This window comes from Stegostoma tigrinum, chromosome 24 (genome assembly GCF_030684315.1).
Source record: "Stegostoma tigrinum isolate sSteTig4 chromosome 24, sSteTig4.hap1, whole genome shotgun sequence".
NCBI lineage: Eukaryota > Metazoa > Chordata > Chondrichthyes > Orectolobiformes > Stegostomatidae > Stegostoma > Stegostoma tigrinum.
This window is the reverse complement of record NC_081377.1, coordinates 20,318,301-20,336,708: the sequence shown is the minus strand read 5'-3', so window position 1 is coordinate 20,336,708 and position 18,408 is coordinate 20,318,301. Positions and strand designations below refer to the sequence as shown.

Here is an 18,408-nt window from a genome sequence, read left to right as displayed (position 1 = left end):
TATGAAATGATTAAGTGATTCAAACTAACAACTTACCAGTAGTTTGAGGTATTGTAGCTCCAGTTTACCTAATGTATCTACATAACTGGTCTTGAAATTGAGAGAGATTTGACCCTGTAAACAGAATAATTTGGAAAAAAAAAATCAATGCATGTTGTACATTGTAAAGTGAAACTTTATGGTTTCTGGACAACTACATCACAGCACAGTGTTCTGCAATGCAAAAATGGAATTTAAAGATTGAAACTGATGTCACCAACAATAGTCTCTGAAAGCATAGAAGCCTTCAAAAATAAAGTCATAAAATTACCTTTAAGCAAAAATGTGACAGTATTACTTATTTGAAAAATTGCAGATGTCTGTCTAAAGTATGAATACTTATTACTTGGAAAAATATGGGAATGAGACAAGAAAAAAATATTGGAGTAGAAATTTGTCACAGACTTCTTGAATGATTAAAGAATGAGTCTTCCTTTTTCTCAGAGCCTCAATTTTGCAAGCAAAAAAAAAACTTAAACCAATCAAGTAAATCTGAATTACAACAAGCAATTTCAAATTAAAGTTAAAGTTAATGCTACATTTACCATGACTATTCATTTTCTTGATTAATTCTTATACAAATGGAATTACGTTGTGGGCGTTCAGTTTAGGATGAATGGAGAAGGCATTAACCCTAAGCTTTTCTAATCAGGCTAAAGATATTCAGAAATAAGAGGCGGCAGAATGGTCCCCTTCCAAAGAGGAGGCCTTTGTTAAGATCTACACAAAGTCCCTGCCTAAAAGATAGTGATATTTAGCAGAAGTTTAGAATGCAACTGGTAGCTAGAGTTTTGATATAGTCACATGGTCGTGAAATACACATGCCTGAATTACTGAGACATAAACGTGGAAGAACGAACTTACTTCATAGATTTTAGCTTCTTTAAGGCTAGATTCCAGTTTGTCTACCGCAGTGTGGATTGTCTTGTGGTTATCAAGCTGTATCTCCACACTAGGCAAGTCAGTGCCCCACTCAGCTCGATCAAGCCTTACCTGTGGAATCAAAAACATGCATCAATTCTAAACTAGTATCAGTGATAATGGGAACTGCAGATGCTGGAGAATCCAAGATAATAAAGTGTGAAGCTGGATAAACACAGCAGGCCAAGCAGCATCTCAGGAGCACAAAAGCTGACGTTTCGAGCCTAGACCCTTCATCAGAGAGGGGGATGGGGTGAGGGTTCTGGAATAAATAGGGGGGGGGGGGGGGGGGGGGAGGCAGACCAAAGATGGAGAGAAAAGATGATAGGTGGGGAGGAGAATATAGGTTGGGAGGTAAGGAGGGGATAGGTCAGTGCAGGGAAGACGGACAGGTCAAGGAGGTGGGATGAGGTTAGTAGGTAGGAAATGGAGGTGCGGCTTGGGGTGGGAGGAAGGGATGGGTGAGAGGAACAACAGGTTAGGGAGGCAGAGACATCCGGACTGGTTTTGGGATGCAGTGGGGGGAGGGGATGAGCTGGGCTGGTTTCGGGATGCGGTGGGGGAAGGGGAGATTTTGAAGCTGGTGAAGTTCACATTGATACCATTGGGCTGCAGGGTTCCCAAGCAGAATATGAGTTGCTGTTCCTGCAACCTTCGGGTGGCATCATTGTAGCACTGCAGGAGGCCCATGATGGACATGTCGTCTGAGGAGTGGGAGGGGGTGTTGAAGTGGTTCGCGACTGGGAGGTGCAGTTGTTTATTGTGAACCGAGCGGAGGCGTTCTGCAAAGTGGTCCCCAAGCCTCCGCTTGGTTTCCCCAATGTAGAGGAGACCACACCGGGTACAATGGTTCACCTAGCCAAACTCATCCTCACCCTCAGCAACTTCTCTCTCGATTCCTCCCACTTCCTACAGACAAAGGGGGTGGCCATGGGCACCCGCACGGGCCCCAGCTATGCCTGCCTCTTTGTAGGTTACGTGGAACAGTCCCTCTTCCACACCTACACAGGCCTCAAACCCCACCTCTTCCTCCGTTACATTGATGACTGTATCGGCAGCGCCTCTTGCTCCCCAGAGGAGCTCGAACAGTTCATCTACTTCACCAACACCTTCCACCCCAACCTTCAGTTCACCTGGGCCATCTTCAGCACATCCCTCACCTTCCTGGACCTCAGTCTCCATCTCGGGCAACCAGCTTGTAACTGATGTCCACTTCAAGCCCACCGACTCCCACAGCTACCTAGAAAACACCTCCTCCCACCCACCCTCCTGCAAAAATTCCATCCCCTATTCACAATTCCTCCGCCTCCGCCGCGCCTGCTCCCACGATGAGGCATTCCACTCCCGCACATCCCAGATGTCCAAGTTCTTGAAGGACCACAACTTTCGCCCCAGTGGTCGAGAACGCCCTTGACCGCATCTCCTGCATTTCCCGCTACACATCCCTCGCACCCCGCCCACGCCACAACCGCCCAAAGAGGATCCCCCTCGTTCTCACACACCACCCCACCAACTTCAGGATACAACGCATCATCCTCCGACACTTCCGCCATCTACAATCCGACCCCACCACCCAAGACATTTTTCCATCCCCACCCTTGTCTGCTTTCGGGAGAGACCACTCTCTCTCCATGACTCCCTTGTTCGCTCCACACTGCCCTCCAACCCCACCACACCTGGCACCTTCCCCTGCAACCGCACGAAGTGCTACACTTGCCCCCACACCTCCTCCCTCACCCCTATCCCAGGCCCCAAGATGACTTTACATACTAAGCAGAGGTTCACCTGCACATCTGCCAATGTGGTATACTGTATCCATTGTACCCGGTGTGGCTTCCTCTACATTGGGGAAACCAAGCGGAGGCTTGGGGACTGCTTTGCAGAACACCTCCGCTCGGTTCGCAATAAACAACTGCACCTCCCAGTCGCAAACCATTTCAACTCCCCCTCCCATTCTTTAGATGGCATGTCCATCATGGGCCTCCTGCAGTGCCACAATGATGCCACCCGAAGGTTGTAGGAACAGCAACTCATTCCGCTTGGGAACGCTGCAGCCTAATGGTATCAATGTGGACTTCACCAGCTTCAAAATCTCCCCTTCTCCCACCACATCCCAAAACCAGCCCAGTTCGTCCCCTCCCCCCACTGCACCACACAACCAGTCCAGCCTGTCTCTGCCTCCCTTACCTGTTCTTCCTCTCACCCATCCCTTCCTCCCATCCCAAGCCGCACCTCCATTTCCTACCTACTAACCTCATCCCACCTCCTTGACCTATCCGTCTTCCCTGGACTGACCGATTCCCCTCCTTACCTCCCCACCTATCTTCTTCTCTCTCCATCTTTGGTCCGCCTCCCCCTCTCTCCCTATTTATTCCAGAACCCTCACCCCATCCCCCTCTCTGAAGGAGGGTCTAGGCCCGAAAAGTCAGCTTTTGTGCTCCCGAGATGCTGCTTGGCCTGCTGTGTTCATCCAGCTTCACACTTTGTTATCTTCAATTCTAAACTAACTATTTGACATTGGAATTGCTCCAGGCAAGATGCCCAATTATTAAGCTTCTGGGTGAGAAAGGATGAACTTGCTTCCCTCCTTGATTCACCTTCTTCCTCAGCTGGTCACAAAGTTAATTTAAAGAACAATCCCCTCCCACCCAGACAAAATGAATGCACATTTTAGTAAGACTATCTTGAAATTGTAAGAGTTTCTTACTAAATGCAAAAGAAAATGATCTCTCTCTCACTCACACACACACACACACACACACACACACACACACACACAGACAGAAGGAAGTCCAAATAAAATACAAGAGTTGAAAAAGATATATGGATCATCTCAAGATAATAAAATGTGAGGCTGGATGAACACAGCAGGCCAAGCAGCATCTCAGGAGCACAAAAGCTGACGTTTCGGGCCTAGAACCTTCATCCTCAGCTTTTGTCAGCTTTTGTGCTCCTGAGATGCTGCTTGGCCTGCTGTGTTCATCCAGCCTCACATTTTATTATCTTGGAATCTCCAGCATCTGCAGTTCCCATTATCTCTGATACTATGGATCATCTCAGCTGTTTTGTGAAGAGTAGACAAAAATTAATTCTGCAACCACTGCAGTAATGTTAATGGTAATGTTGACATTAATAGACGAACCATCAATATCAAGATTCTGGGCCTTTCAGGAAGATTGAAATTCTTTTGTGCTGGTTCCTTTCAACAGTAGCTGGCCGGTCACACTCAAATTGAGAAGGTACTTACTAGGACATCAGGCCACTAAATACAGAGGCCAGATTTGAAGTTGGCATTCCATCCTGGCCTTTGTATGTCTTTGAAAAACAAATAAAACACACAACATTCCTGCAGGAAATGGCTTCTTGCTTAGAAGGGGTTGAGAAGACAGACTCTCACCATCTCTTCCTTTTGTGTCTGTTTGAGATTTCTCTGACCGCATAGGTGCGTCATTACATTCAAACTCCTCTTTAGGCTGTACCTTCTTTTCTTTAGAAAAGGCATACATAATCTTAAATTTTTAATGCCCAGGAGATAATCCAAGATTATATTCCCTGGTCATGACACCATGTAGCCGAGAGGATATTACAGCTTTGAAAGCCTGAGAAAGTTAGATTGCTGATACCAGCCACAGGGATTTCCTTGACTGTGAGCAATGCTTATAACTAACTGTAGAATCAAAAATTGGAAAATGTTTGAGGCTTTTTCCATTTCAATTTAATTATTAGTTGAATAATAATTGTGGGGTATGGACATAGCCCAACAACAGCCAACAACTGTGCTGTTTCTAAGGATAGGAGTACAAAATAGCCAAAACTCATTTTCACAAAAGTTTGCAAACAATTCAAAACAATGAAACCTTAGCTTGCGTAAGTGCAGTCCATTCTGACTTGCATAACTGAAGAATTTTACAGTACCTGCACTTCCTCCACCCAAGCCAAAAGCTCATAGACAAATCTCAGGTTTCCTTCATCTTGTGTTGAAGAGACTGCAATCAATTCTGATCTTGTCATGGGCTTTTTAAACCCCATAAGGGAAGTGGCATGCAAAGTGCCTGAACAGACATCAGTTGTTAAGTCAGTGACAGTCAAGTTCAAAGGTTGCAAATGCTCTGTGGAGGAGATAAAATGTCCTTTTCTGTACAAGTTTGTGCATTCAAGTCTCAATGCCACAAGCTCATCCTGTAGTTTAATAATTCTGTGAACAAAAAGATAAAATGTGCAATCAAGGCTTCATGGACATGTCAACATGGCCTGACTTATGCCAGTATATCAAAGTCATTAGGTAACATTACTGTTTTAATATGACAAGCATGGCAGTCTTAATGCAGAAATGCTAATTAAAAGTCACCTTTCACCTTCAATGATGTGTTGTGTTAACATTATTAAAATGTCATGAAGCTGATACTACTTGTACTTGTCAGAATTGAAATGCTCCAAAAAAACTTCAGTAGAAGAAACAACTTATACAGCATGAGGGTAGAATAATCAGTATGAATAAGTGCTGAAGCTAACCATCTCATGCTTCCACCTGGCAGTAAACAAGTGGTATTCTCCACAAATAGAATGTGTTATCATCAAACCAAAAAGATATTCAGCTTGTCACACAAATGAGTACTGTGACATTATACATTTCAGTGTTGATCTGATGCCATGTGACTCCATGGCAAATGTCCTGAACAATCAGTGTAGGCCTGCCTCATTTGTATTTAACACAGTTAAATGAGACAGTTAATAGGGTTTTTGTGGTGTAGTGTAGGGTACCTATCTCTACAGCAGGAGGCCTGGGTTCAAGTCATACCTGCTCCAGAGGTAATAACATCTCTGAACAGGTTGATGAGAAAATATTCTGCACTCTAAAGATCTGTGTTAAAGATCTTTTGATAATCTTAACCTAGTTCTAATTGTGTGGATACACAAATGCAACAACTGCACACAATTTTACCAGAAAATCAGCTATATATTTCCAAATTCAAAGCCAGCTCAAGGGCATTGAAATGGTGAATTGATAAAATTAAGGTTAACTTATAGTTGAGAATAAATAGGTTATTGAAGTAGAAAGAAACGTATGTTGATAACATGATCGCACATTATCAAATCTGGTAGAACGCAAAGCTGGAACTGAGTGCTTGAAACAAAAATGCTCTTTCCATCATCCCTCACCCACAATTCTGTACTTCAATAAGCATAAAAATGCCCTTTTTAAATATATTATAGCTCCATACGCTTCCGAGTCGGCTGCAGGTCTGGTATCCAGAGCTAAAACAATATCTTATCCTTGCCACTTCAGTTTCCACTAAGCAGACTACACAAGTTCACCCTGATTTTCTAAACACTTGACTTAATTGCACTTTAGTTGCGGTATTATTTCAGTCACAATCTTGTCAGACTGTGAGCAAAATTTCATAATGCAACTCGGAAACATCTCTAAGTAACAATTTATCAGATTAATAGTTCACAATTTCCTTTTAAATATTACAAACACAAAAATGATACTAGACAATATTCAACAGCTTAAACATCAATTACACAATTACATTGAAAGTTGAGGATTGTAGCGCCCTGTTTAAAGAAACAAAGTGCAAAAAACCAGAAGTCATAATTGCATTTATCACTGAAAAACAGACAGTGGTACAAGGGAAAGTACGACCCTCACCTGTTGTTAGTAAATATGTATGCATTTCTAATGAAAGGACAACAATTTTGTTTCGTGTTCTCTTATTTGGTGGCATTACTTCACATGGAATGCATGTATTGGTCCAAATAAACATGCTGCTATCAAAAGAAAAATACTCACCTCATTGCAATCTGTTCCACTTGATAATACTTCTCATCTCTCAGAATCTGCACATCAATTTGAAGCTGCCGTATTATTTGCTCACATTCCTCTAAGTACAGAAGTACTTCAGTTTCATATTGAACCTGCTGGCCTGACTCTATGTGAGCAGCATCCTGGGGGAATAAAAAGATGAAATACATTAAATTAAACTCATGCATCTGTGACAACGACTTGCAAGACTTTAATTTGAGAAGCTTATTGGTTAGTGGGGAAAATAATCATTAATCCAGCTCATGAGATGTGATCATGTAGACTGTAGTTGAATGCCATGACTGTAGAAAACATTAATTTTTATTTGCTGCCCATGATATAGTTCCTGCTACACTAGGAAATTCAGTTCGCAGAACACTGCCATTAAGTCAAAAGGTTTCCATTCTAATTCACTACTTTACTTTCATTCTGACAATTCTGTCCTACATCTGCTACAGTATTCAAATGAAACTCAAGACTTAGTTATCAGCACATTTTCATTTAACCACTATACAGCCTTCTGAGCATAACATCTGCCTCTATTTTGTTTACTTTGCCAACCTGGTTTTCAAATGGCAGCTACGCAGTATATTATTGCTCATACTTCTAGACAGACTTATTTTTAAAAAAAACTGCCCCATTACTACTCCCTTTAATCTTGTATCACAAAACCTCAATAGTTAATATCTTCGATCCTCTACACAAATCTTCTTTTTGTTATTTTTCCCCTATTCTTCCCCTTATCACTTGCTCAAACTATTACATTTTTAGACTTTGTCAGTTCTGATGAAAGGTCACAGATCGGAAACATTTACTCTCTGCACAAACCTGACTGAGTATTTTTAGCAGTGATAACAAGGTGTGGAGCTGGATGAACATAGCAGGCTAAGCAACATTTTTGGAGCAGGAAAGCTAACGTTTCAAGCTCAGACCCTTTCGAAATGTCAGGTTTCCTGCTCTGAAGATGCTGCTTGACCTGCTGCGTTCATCCAGCTCCACACCTTGTTATCTTGGATTCTTCAGCATCTGCAGTTCGTATTATTGCTAAGTATTTTTAGCACTTTTGTTTTTGTATTATACATACACAAATCGGAAAAGAGAGATATTTCAAGTTATGTCTGTAATGGTCACCGCTACTCACAGCTTGCAGAGTATTTTTGGCCAATGTTATTTTTTCCTCACAGTTCAAAGCTCCATTTTGGATTTTATTGGCAATCTGCAGTAATAGTTCCAGCCTGGAAAAGGATATGGAGGGAGAAATGAACTTTACACTAAGCATATGGCTTTCTATACTGCCTTAGAGCACATTTATTGTTTGGAAAACCTGGCCACTACAGCATGTCTACTTCATCCATTTCATTGGATACAACATTTTGAAATATGCTGAATTGTCTATCATATTTGTGTCCATATTCACTTCACTGTAAAAAGATTTACATTTACTCACCACAACATGGCATCACTTCTTGAAAATGGGCTTCACATCTCAACAATTTATGATATACCAAGATTAGCATAGAAATGTGACTTCTGAACATGCTGTATTATTTATCTATTGCAATGTCAATAAATCTTTGCTACACTGTACTATACAAACTATTGCCTTTTTCTTTAAAATCCATCCAGGGGATGATGGCATTGCTGGCTATGCAGCAGTTATTGCCCATCCCCAACTGCCCAGAGTGCAGTTCAGAGTCAACCACATTGCTGTGGGTCTAGACCAGGTAAGGATGGCAGTTTCCTTTCCTAACAGACATTAGCAAACCAGATGTGTTTTTCCAACAATTGGCAAATGGATTGAGGGGCATCATTAGATTTTAATTCCAGATACATTATTAAATTCAAAAACCACCATGGCAGGATTCGAACCTGGGTCCCCAGAACGTTGTCTGGATTAACAGGCGTAACAGATTAACAGGATAATACCACTAGGCCACTGCCTCAAAAACTATTGCTAGTCTTCCTGCTGAATCTTTGGTTTGATATCTAGTTTCTTAATAAGAACATGTAGGTCGGTGCAGGTTAAGGTGCTTTAATTAATCATACCTCAGCTTCAGTTCCTTACTAACTGTTTTGCTGGAGTTCTAAATCTTTGAATTTATCACCAATATAGTGGTACAATGCTGCCAAGAAGTCCTGCCTACACAGTCTGTGACTTGGCCGATAGTGCTTTTTAGGTGAAGGGAAAGGCAAAAAACATGGAGCCCTTCGTAAACAGTAAAATTAAAATACCATTCATTAGTTTTATATTTATTATTTTTCAAGTTGTTAAATACTCCAAATACAGTAGACAAAATAAGCTTAAAGTAAGAGGAACACAGAATTCAAAATACTTATTATTTAATATTGAGTAATACATAATATTACTTTATTTCCAGTGTCTGATGTCTCACTGGTACTGGTATAATCATACAACTCCAAGTCTTTTCAAAATCACTATGGGATAATGTAAAATTACTTGCAGTTGTGGAGCATCGCACTTTTCTAAACCAATTTAAAAGCAATTTAATATTAGTAAAATCCAAGTGTGCTGCTGTGTCAGGCCCAATCTACTTACCACAACTATACCATCCTGATCGTTTTAATAATGATACGGACATTGCAAATGCAAAACAAGGAACAAACTATTGCAGAGATAGAATTGCTTACTGAGAATTGGCAATATAATCAATTCTATTTCACTGACATATACCAATAATCAAGAGCTGCTAATGCAAAAGGACCTTTTCACTCCTATCTTAAGACATGGTTAAAAAAATTGCTTTCAAATGGTCATAAATTCCATTTCACCAAAGTACTGGTAACAATTGTACAAATTCAGCATTCATATAGTCCAGTGGGTTATTCTGGTGGGCGTGGTGTAGAAATTTCATTTTTATTACTGATTCTGTTTGCTTGCAAAACTGAAAACATAATAATCATTAATAAACAAACCTGTCGACTGCAGGTCTGAGGGCTTTCTCCCTCTCCAACATTTCAATGATCAGTTTGCCCCATTCTTCCTCTACATCGTTGGGGTGGTATCCTTGGGGAAGCAAAATTCGACCAAACTCTATCCAAACCTAAGGAAAAGAAACAGATATTGCCTAAGTTCCCAAATACAGAAACAGATATTCTGTGCAAGAAAAATACCGCCTTTTTAAGATCCAGACCTAGAAATTGGATCGTGATCAAAGGGCCTATTTGCAGGTACATCCGCCACTGAAGTGGTCATGCTTTTGCCTTATAAGAAAGTAGGTTATCGTTTGGGCAAATTCTGTGGAAGTAGCGGGGTGTCAAAGTTTGTTTTGAGGCCTTGTTGTCAAGTTGGGCTGTGCGCAACGACAGCCTCTAGCATGCATTCATGCTGAGATGTCAAATCAACAATCCTGAGAAAAGATCACAGGAGGGAGTCATTCCAAAAGAAACCCTATTCATGATGCGGTGTTAGGAAAGGTATTCTTAATGTTGGTAGGAGAGGAATAAGTACAGCAGCTGACCGCTTTTCAATCTCTGCATATACTCTTGCCATATTTAGGCTCTTTGGATTCTTGATTCTCAAGCAAGCCAACCCTACTGGTTGTCCTCCACGTATAGTACCTACAGCTCAGTGGCCCTGTCCAAAAGTGCTGCTAGATCACTAGAGAGTTAAACCACAAGTTGTCAGATCACACTTCAGGAAGAGTAGTAGGCCATGCTTCCTAAGATGTGATGCTCAGCTATGCTCACAGTACTCCAAGTAGGGTCAAAGGGTTTTGTATAACTGCAGCATAACATCTGCATTCTTATACTCCAGCTCTTCAGAGACAAGTCCAGCATTTCATTATCCTCCATGGCTATTTTCTGTACTTGTTCAGGTCATTTTAAACATCTAGGTATCTGAACGCACCCCCCACCCCCCCACCCACCACCAAAAGTCAGATTAGCCGTCCACCGAATGCTAACAATACAAGTTCTGGCTTATCCTTTTTTGGTCCAAAATGGAGACCTTCACACTTGCCTACATGAAAACACATCTGCCACAGCTTTGCCTATTCACCTAATCTATCAATATCCTGTTGTCATTTTATGCTGTTGTCAACACTATCTACAAAGCTGCCCAATTGTGTCATTGGCAACTTTAGACATTTGACTTTTTAAGCCATCATCCAAAGTATTTTATAATAACTGAATAATTGATGCTCTAAACAATTCCTGCAGAATGCCTGTTATATCTTGCCAATTTGTTATGTACCCCGTTATTCAAATTCTGTTTCCTGCCACTCAACCAATTACCTATCTATTCCTGTAATTTTCCCTTAGTTCCCTGGGTTTCCATCATTGCTAACATCCTCTTGTATAAAGCTTCATTAAAAGCCTTCTGAAAGTCTATATCACAACATGTATCAGCTTACATTGGTCCACCACCTTTGTCACATCCTCAAAAAGTGAGGTTTGTCAAGAACAACCTACCCTTTTTGAGTCCATACTGACTCTTGAGTAACTTGAAAATTTGAGGTGATCAGTAACTCAATTCTTGATTACAGGCTCTAACAATCTCCCTACCGAAGATGTCAGGCTAACTAGTCTGTAATTCCCTAGTTTCCCTTTTAATTTATGCTCAACCCAGTTTCTGGTCCCAACCTCTTACCTCAAATAATTTATATAAATGTTGTATTTGTGCCTTTTCTGCTTCTTTTGCTGGTATTTCAGTTTCTTTAAAATGTACATATTCATTATAAAGTGCCTGTGGAAAGAAAGAGAAAAGGAATCAGCAGTTAAAGCTTCCATGACTAAATCCAAAAAGCTTACTGCACCATTTCACATTTTCGAAAGCAAAAATTGTTTTTTGTATACAAAATAATTCCAAGAATATACCTTTTCAGTTTCTACACAACTGCTCCCACAACTAACTTTCTCCTTCAACCAAAAAGACAACCAACTACTCTACAGCTTAAGTAAATAACACTAAGATTAATTCATTTTAAGAGGATTTTCACTGAGTATGACTTGTTTTCCACTTTATTTCCTCTTTCCAAAATTTATAGTCAAAATTCTGGTATTCCGTCAAACACTTTTCATCTAGAAGTGGTAAATCTGCACAGTGAATTTAAATATAGTCGCACAAATCAGACAAGAGTTTGATACATGAAGAAATAGATTAAAAAGTCAAAAGCAAGATAAATTATTTTAAATCAGAGTCAAACATTAAAATCACTTCACTTCCAGTGAACTTCAAATCCACTGCTGATGCTGGAAATCCAGAGCAAAAACAGCAACTGCTGGAGAAACTCAGCAGGTTTGGGAAGATTTATGACAGAAAGCAGAGTCAACGTTTTAGGTCCAGTGACCCTTCCCCAGAAGAGGGCTGCCCTAGTCTCTAAAGTATAGAGCCTGAAACATCGACTCTGCCTTCCCTCTAAAGGTGCTGCCAGAGCTGTTGAGTTTCTCTAGCAATTTTTGTTTTGTTTCATCAAAAAATTGGTAGTTATTCTATTTACTGGTGGTAAAAGTATTGGATTGAATTCAGCATACAATTCTCCACAAATATTGGCAGCACCATTTTTGTTCACATTGAGAATCAGAAGAAAGCATACCCTAAAAATTATTATTGCCATCTGAATTTATTTAAACACTGCATTGTTCTCCAAGTTCTGTATATAATGACATAGCAGGAAGATTTGGAATATTCACCTTAAGTTCTACAGGATTATGTGGAAAAGCTCGATCAGACGTCAGTATGATGTGTTGCCCGATCCACTGGAAGAGGTAGTTTACTTTATTCTGGTATTCCTGCCATTTAGAATCAACCTCCTGGAGAGAAAAGCAGCAATAATAATCAGAAAGGCCTAAACAATGACTGACATCAATTAGAAAACTTAACACATCAATTCAGCCACAACGTTTGATATCCATTTTTTGATATACATTAATAGCAGATAAAATGTAACGTTTACTCAGAACTTGAAACTTGGAAATGTAGCTAAAAGATGTGGGCAGACTTCAGACAAACAGAATTAAAATGTGGAAAGATACAGTGGATAAAATTTAATGAAAATTAGAATGGAGTGATGCATTTTAGAAGAGTTTGTGATAAGGGAGCAAAATTGTGCCATTTAGATCATGAGGTGGCAGAAACAGGGAGACATGAAGCCTCATGTGCATAAGCCTTTAAAGGTGGAAGTGAGCTAACAATATTTTTTTTAAAAAAAGAAAAAATTCATTAAAATCCCGAGTTGAATATATTCCTTCTGTGACGTATAATTTTGAGATAGGGTTAAGTGTTAGAAAACCCTGCACATAAAACAAAAATTGAGTCAGTACAAGTGTCACATATACCACCTAATCTGGGTTGTACAAGTGAATCATTAAAATAAACCCAAAGTATTAATTATTATTTCAGTCTGGAGTTGTTTATTGCTATTTATGGCATCATTATCAATTTTACGTAGCTGCTTGTATGCTTTGACATCAAAACAAACAAAACAGCTGGATCTATGGCCATAATTTTTCAATCTTCCCGAACTAAGAAAGGACTAAAGTAGCTTGTGCAAGATCCATGTTCTGAAAGGAAAAGAAGGATGAAGCACATAAATAAAGATTTGTTCATCATATATTTGCTATGGTTAACTATTTAACATCAATAAACCAAGTTCAGGAGTTAGAAATGCAAAAAAAAAAATCAAAGCCAGGGAATTCATCTTTTTAATGACAAATTTAACATTTATTAATTGTTTACTGAGGATTAGTTAAATAGCTAAGATTGCAGACATGCTGCATATAAAATTTTTCAGAAAAGCATTTGATAAAGCATGCCAAGAGTTCCCTTGGAGAGGTTCAGGTATATTAGGTGATAAGAAACAGAGCGTTACGCAAGGAGAGTTTCAAACAAACAGTCATTAAACAATGATAGGGCAAACTAAGCGGTGTTCAGCCTGGAACAGGATCAGATGTACTCCAGCCCCAAAAAAGGGAGGGCTGGGCCCACTTTTGATTTTGTTACATATAGTGGGTTTGAACTTGGACAGAAGGAATGCATTTTAAACTTTGTTTACGCAAAAGTTAAAACATTTGGAGTGAACAGGGCTGTTAATTAACTTTAGAAAAGGGATGAGCAGGAGAAAGGAACCGGCAGACAAATGGCAAATATAACTTGAATGCTGAAAGTGGGACAATACTTCTATGGAAAAATTCAGAGTCAACGCCATGAAATGTTGAGAATGAACAATGAATGATGAACGATGAACGATTAAGAGTTTAAATAGATACTTCCCTGAAAGTGCAGATATGTAAAGAGAATTTTTATAAAAGTTGAATTTCACATTTGCAGTATAGTGTACAGAATAAAGTCAGAATCATGGGTTTATACACGAATATTTGTTAGGTCACAGAATACTGTATTTTTGGGTGACTGATCATAGAAAGGGCAAAAGCCTGAGAGTGTAAGAGTTAGCAGGTTGTGCTCAGGATGCCATGCAATATTTACAGCAGAGGCTTCAGCTGAAAAAGAACATTAAGAGACTTCTAAAACTGAACAGTTTTGATAGTATAACAATAATCTACACTCATTCTATTTGGGAGTTCATGATGTGGAATTATCAATTTAACATTGAGAGCAGGGGGGGTGTCAGGTGAAATTTCTTTACAGAAATTTGAATGAAGAATGAAATGCCTCACTAAAAGATGTGACTGAAGTGGAAACCAATGTACCTTTTCAGAGAGGTCTTCATAAATATTTTAAGCATTGTAAGACAAGACTCTAGGAAAATAGCAGGGTAGTAGAACACACGAGATTTGCCTAGAAAGCTACTGCGCCTTGGGTGGCTTCATTCTGTGCTGCAAACTTCAGTTATATGTTAGTAAGGTATTCAACAAGGTTTTGCATGGTAGACTGATTAACAAGGTTAGATCACATGGTATACGGAGAGAACAAACCATTGGGAGACAAATTGGATCGAAAGTAGGAGACTGCCGGAGGTGGTGGAGACTGTGACCAGTGGCGTGCTGCAAGGATCAGGTTTGGATCCACTGCTTTTTGTTACTTGTATGAATTACTGGATGTGACAGGAGGAGGTATAGTTAGTAAGTTTGCAGATGACACACTGCAAACAGCCACAGTTACCTCAGTACAATGGGACCTCAAAAGGGCCGAAGAGTGGCAGATGGTGTTTAATCTAAACGCAGTGGTGCATTTTGGAAAGGCAAATCAGGGCAGGACTCATACACTTAATGGTAAGGTCCTGGGGAGTGTTGCTGAATAAAGAGATCTTGGAGTGCAGGTTCATAGTTCCTTGAAATGGCGTTGCAGGTAGATAGGGTAATAAAGGTGGCATTTGGTACGCTTGCCTTTATTGGTCAGTGTACTGATTATGGGAGTTGGTGGATGGAGAGAAGCATCATGTTGCGGCTGTGCAGGATACTGGTTGGGAAAATTTTGGAATGCTGCATTTAATTCTAGTTTCCCTGCTATAGAAGAGATAGTTAAACTTGCAAGAGTTCAGAAAAGATTTACAAGGGTGTTGCTAGGACTGGAGGATGAGTAGGCTGGGGTTATATTCTCTGGAGGGTCAGAAGCAGAAGGGTGACCTCTTAGAAGTTTATAAAATCATGAGGGGCAAGGGTAGCGCGAATAGTCAAAGTCTTTTCCCCAGCGTAGGAGAGTCCAAAATTCTAAGGCATAGGTCTAAGGTGACAGAGGTAAAAAGGGACAACTTTTCCACGCAGGGTAGTGTGTGTATGGAATGAACTAACAGAGGAGGAGGAGGAGACTGGTACAATTACCACACTTAAAAAGGCATCTGGAATGGGCATATGAAAAAGAAGGGTTTAGGTTGGACTGATGGGTCTGTTACATCTTTATGATTCTATGCAATAAATCATTTTTACCCCTCAAGTTCTTTAGCAGACCCCCCCCACACTGCCAAATATCCTATTTTAAAACATAATTATTGTTGTATTATTCCAAGTACAAGAATCTTAAGTAGTAAAACAAGATTAGAAGCCAAAACTCCCAGACAAAATCCTGGAATTCCCTCCCTAATGTCAAGAGTGGTCAACCAACAGCGCATAGTCAGCTCACCCCACCTTTTCAAGAATAACTAGGGATGGGTAAGAGATGCTGCTCAACCAGCAACATCACATCCCATAACCAGATACAAAGTTTCTAGGTTTCACAAGCACTCTATTATCAAATTTGATGGACACAAGTGCAATGGCATCGCAAGGTTGCATGGATCGAGTTGGACAGTGGGACTAACAGGACTGCTCTGCAGGGAGCTTGCATGGTTGGAATGGGACAGCCTCCTTCTGTATCATAAAGGACTCATGATAAATTTATAAGTATATTATTAATGAAATGGATAATTTGGATAAGGGGCAGGTGTAAAAAAAATCCATTTCCTGGTAACTTTGTACAAAACCCAGAACTGTGGGGGGGAAGTTGGCATTGCACTGCTGTATCCTTCAGTTAAAAGTATTTAGCCTTTTTCATGTGAGTAGCTCTGGTTTACTCCTTACATTTGCAATGCAATTCACTACACTATGTTAAGCTACAAGTTGAAAACTTACATTTGCATTGACACCTTCACCTCCCTCTGGGACCTTTGGAAATGATTCATATATGGAGGAGACATAAGTGAGGACTGACTTCTCATCCGGAGATGGAACATCAACATCTGAAAGAATAACTGTTACTCCTCTTGAATCACAAAGCTAGCAACTCAATATATAACTTGAAAGCATCTAGTAAATTTTTAAAACAGTACTCAGATAGTTACATGCATGTAATTAGCTTCACAGATTAGTAGATCATGATATTTAATTATATTCTTATTCTCAGAACATGGCTGTCACTACAAAAGGTCAGGATTTATGGCTAATTCCTGACTACTCAGAACGAGGTAACAAGCATTTCCTTCCACAAGATTACTTTTTAATACGACCAAGTAGCCAGCCACCTTAATAATCAGGTAACTATTAAGTATCAACCATATGAACGGCCATATATATGCCAAATTTGCAAGTATAAATCGCTAGGGTGGGGCAGAAACTGGGTAAATGGCAACATAGCTCCCTTTTCATTGCAGGTTAAAAACCTGGTCATCAGCTGAGGGGCACACTGAGCATTCTTGTACGTGACGCAGCTCTGGGGTATTCCTTTAGAAAGCAACATTGCAATCACCCGAGTCACCTTCCATTTCATCTGGAGGCCAAAGACAGAAATATTATGTACAAGGCTCCAGCCAAGGAGGGGAAGAACATACCCAATGTCACCATCATTCTGATGGCCACCTTCATGTGTGGTTTTATCAAGTCGTATGTAAACCCTGTGTACACAAACACCAAGTGTCACTATGTACTGAGGTTCTACCTGTCCCCAGGTGTTAGGAAAGATGGGTCTGGCCTTGGTATCGAGGAACAGTCCAAGTAGTTGACCATTCCGTATCACTTGCTGCTCGTGGAAAGATTTGTAAAGGAAAACATCTTTGACCACAAGTCCATCAGGGAGTTGTCAGCACATAGCAACTTCAAGACACTGCAAGAAAAAGACAGTGCTAATCCTGTTGGGTAGTTCTTTGACCAGACTGTCAAAGTCATTAGGCAGAATGTCTCATTGCTGGAACTCTAAAACAAGTACCAAGATGTAGTTCAGTTGGTGATGAGAAAGACACTGCCATCACAGCCTTCATGCAGACCAGGACACTCGTTGCTGCACACAGTGTGTGTGTTTTTACATTTCTTCTGCCACAACTCATGCAAAATTGGTACACATTTCTTTCTAGAATGTGCCTATACAAAGGATGTCTAGAGCGAGACGCAGTTATTTTTGCTGAGATTTGTCTGAGCAGCTCCATGATGCAGGACTCTGCTCTATGATCTGTTCCCGAGAACACACAGACAAACATTGACTGTGCCTGGAGGACCATTAACTCAGTGAAAGCAGCTCTTTGGTCTGTCTGAAAATCATTGATCTTCCAGTGCAAAAAGGTGACCTCAATCGAGTGCAGCAGACAGGCATGCTCCAAGACCCAGGGCCATATGCCGAGGGATGCACTAAAACTTTCACCGCTGCCAACATGCAGTAGCAAAAGGACCACCATTTAAGGCATGACCCCTAGAAAGAAACCTGCCAACCTTAACCTGGGCTGACACAGATATGACTCCACTGTCACGAGTGTGGTTTTTTTTTTTAAAAACTGTAATTTACTTTATTCATCATAAATCTTTAAGGAGATATAGATACTAAAACAGTTCTGTACAGACTTTGCAAATCAAGAAAAATAAACCTATGGATCTAATATTCCCTGCATTTGCAAAGAACAGCGGCATTTCTTTATGCTATTTACATACTTTGGAGGCACCGAGAGGGTCTGACAACTGAACAGGTCCTGATTTTAATTTGACAGAATAAATGATAAAGTCTATGACTTAATCGGTCAAAAACAACAGCTTACAGTAACTGGCAAGGGAAAACAAGCTGATTTTCATCAGACTTCAGGTATTTTCTACTGTAGAGAGATATAGCACCTCCCCTTGCAGAAGGCTGAAGGCTGCTGGTAACATTGTTCATGTGCACGAGTTGTTTAGCTTTAGAACCAAAGCACAGTTGATGGCACACAGATGGCCTTTGTCATCCACAGCTGGTCACAACTCCATAAACTAGTTATGGGAGTCAAATCTCACCT

At 40.3% G+C, this 18,408-nt stretch overlaps 1 protein-coding gene across 19 annotated transcripts in view; it reads right to left on the bottom strand.

Moving 5' to 3' along the window:
- Nucleotides 1–18,408, bottom strand: part of macf1a (microtubule actin crosslinking factor 1a) — a 545,346-nt gene that overhangs the window by 246,079 nt on the left and 280,859 nt on the right. For all 19 annotated transcript variants that reach the window (XM_059654271.1, XM_059654278.1, XM_059654275.1 and 16 more), the window contains exons 8-16: nt 16,292–16,398; nt 12,419–12,538; nt 11,376–11,471; nt 9,701–9,828; nt 7,908–8,001; nt 6,755–6,909; nt 4,876–5,155; nt 904–1,032; nt 37–114 (exon numbers count right to left, since the gene is read on the bottom strand). In XM_059654271.1, coding sequence (XP_059510254.1) covers nt 37–114; nt 904–1,032; nt 4,876–5,155; nt 6,755–6,909; nt 7,908–8,001; nt 9,701–9,828; nt 11,376–11,471; nt 12,419–12,538; nt 16,292–16,398 — 1,187 coding nt within the window. The remainder of the gene's footprint in view (nt 1–36; nt 115–903; nt 1,033–4,875; nt 5,156–6,754; nt 6,910–7,907; nt 8,002–9,700; nt 9,829–11,375; nt 11,472–12,418; nt 12,539–16,291; nt 16,399–18,408) is intronic.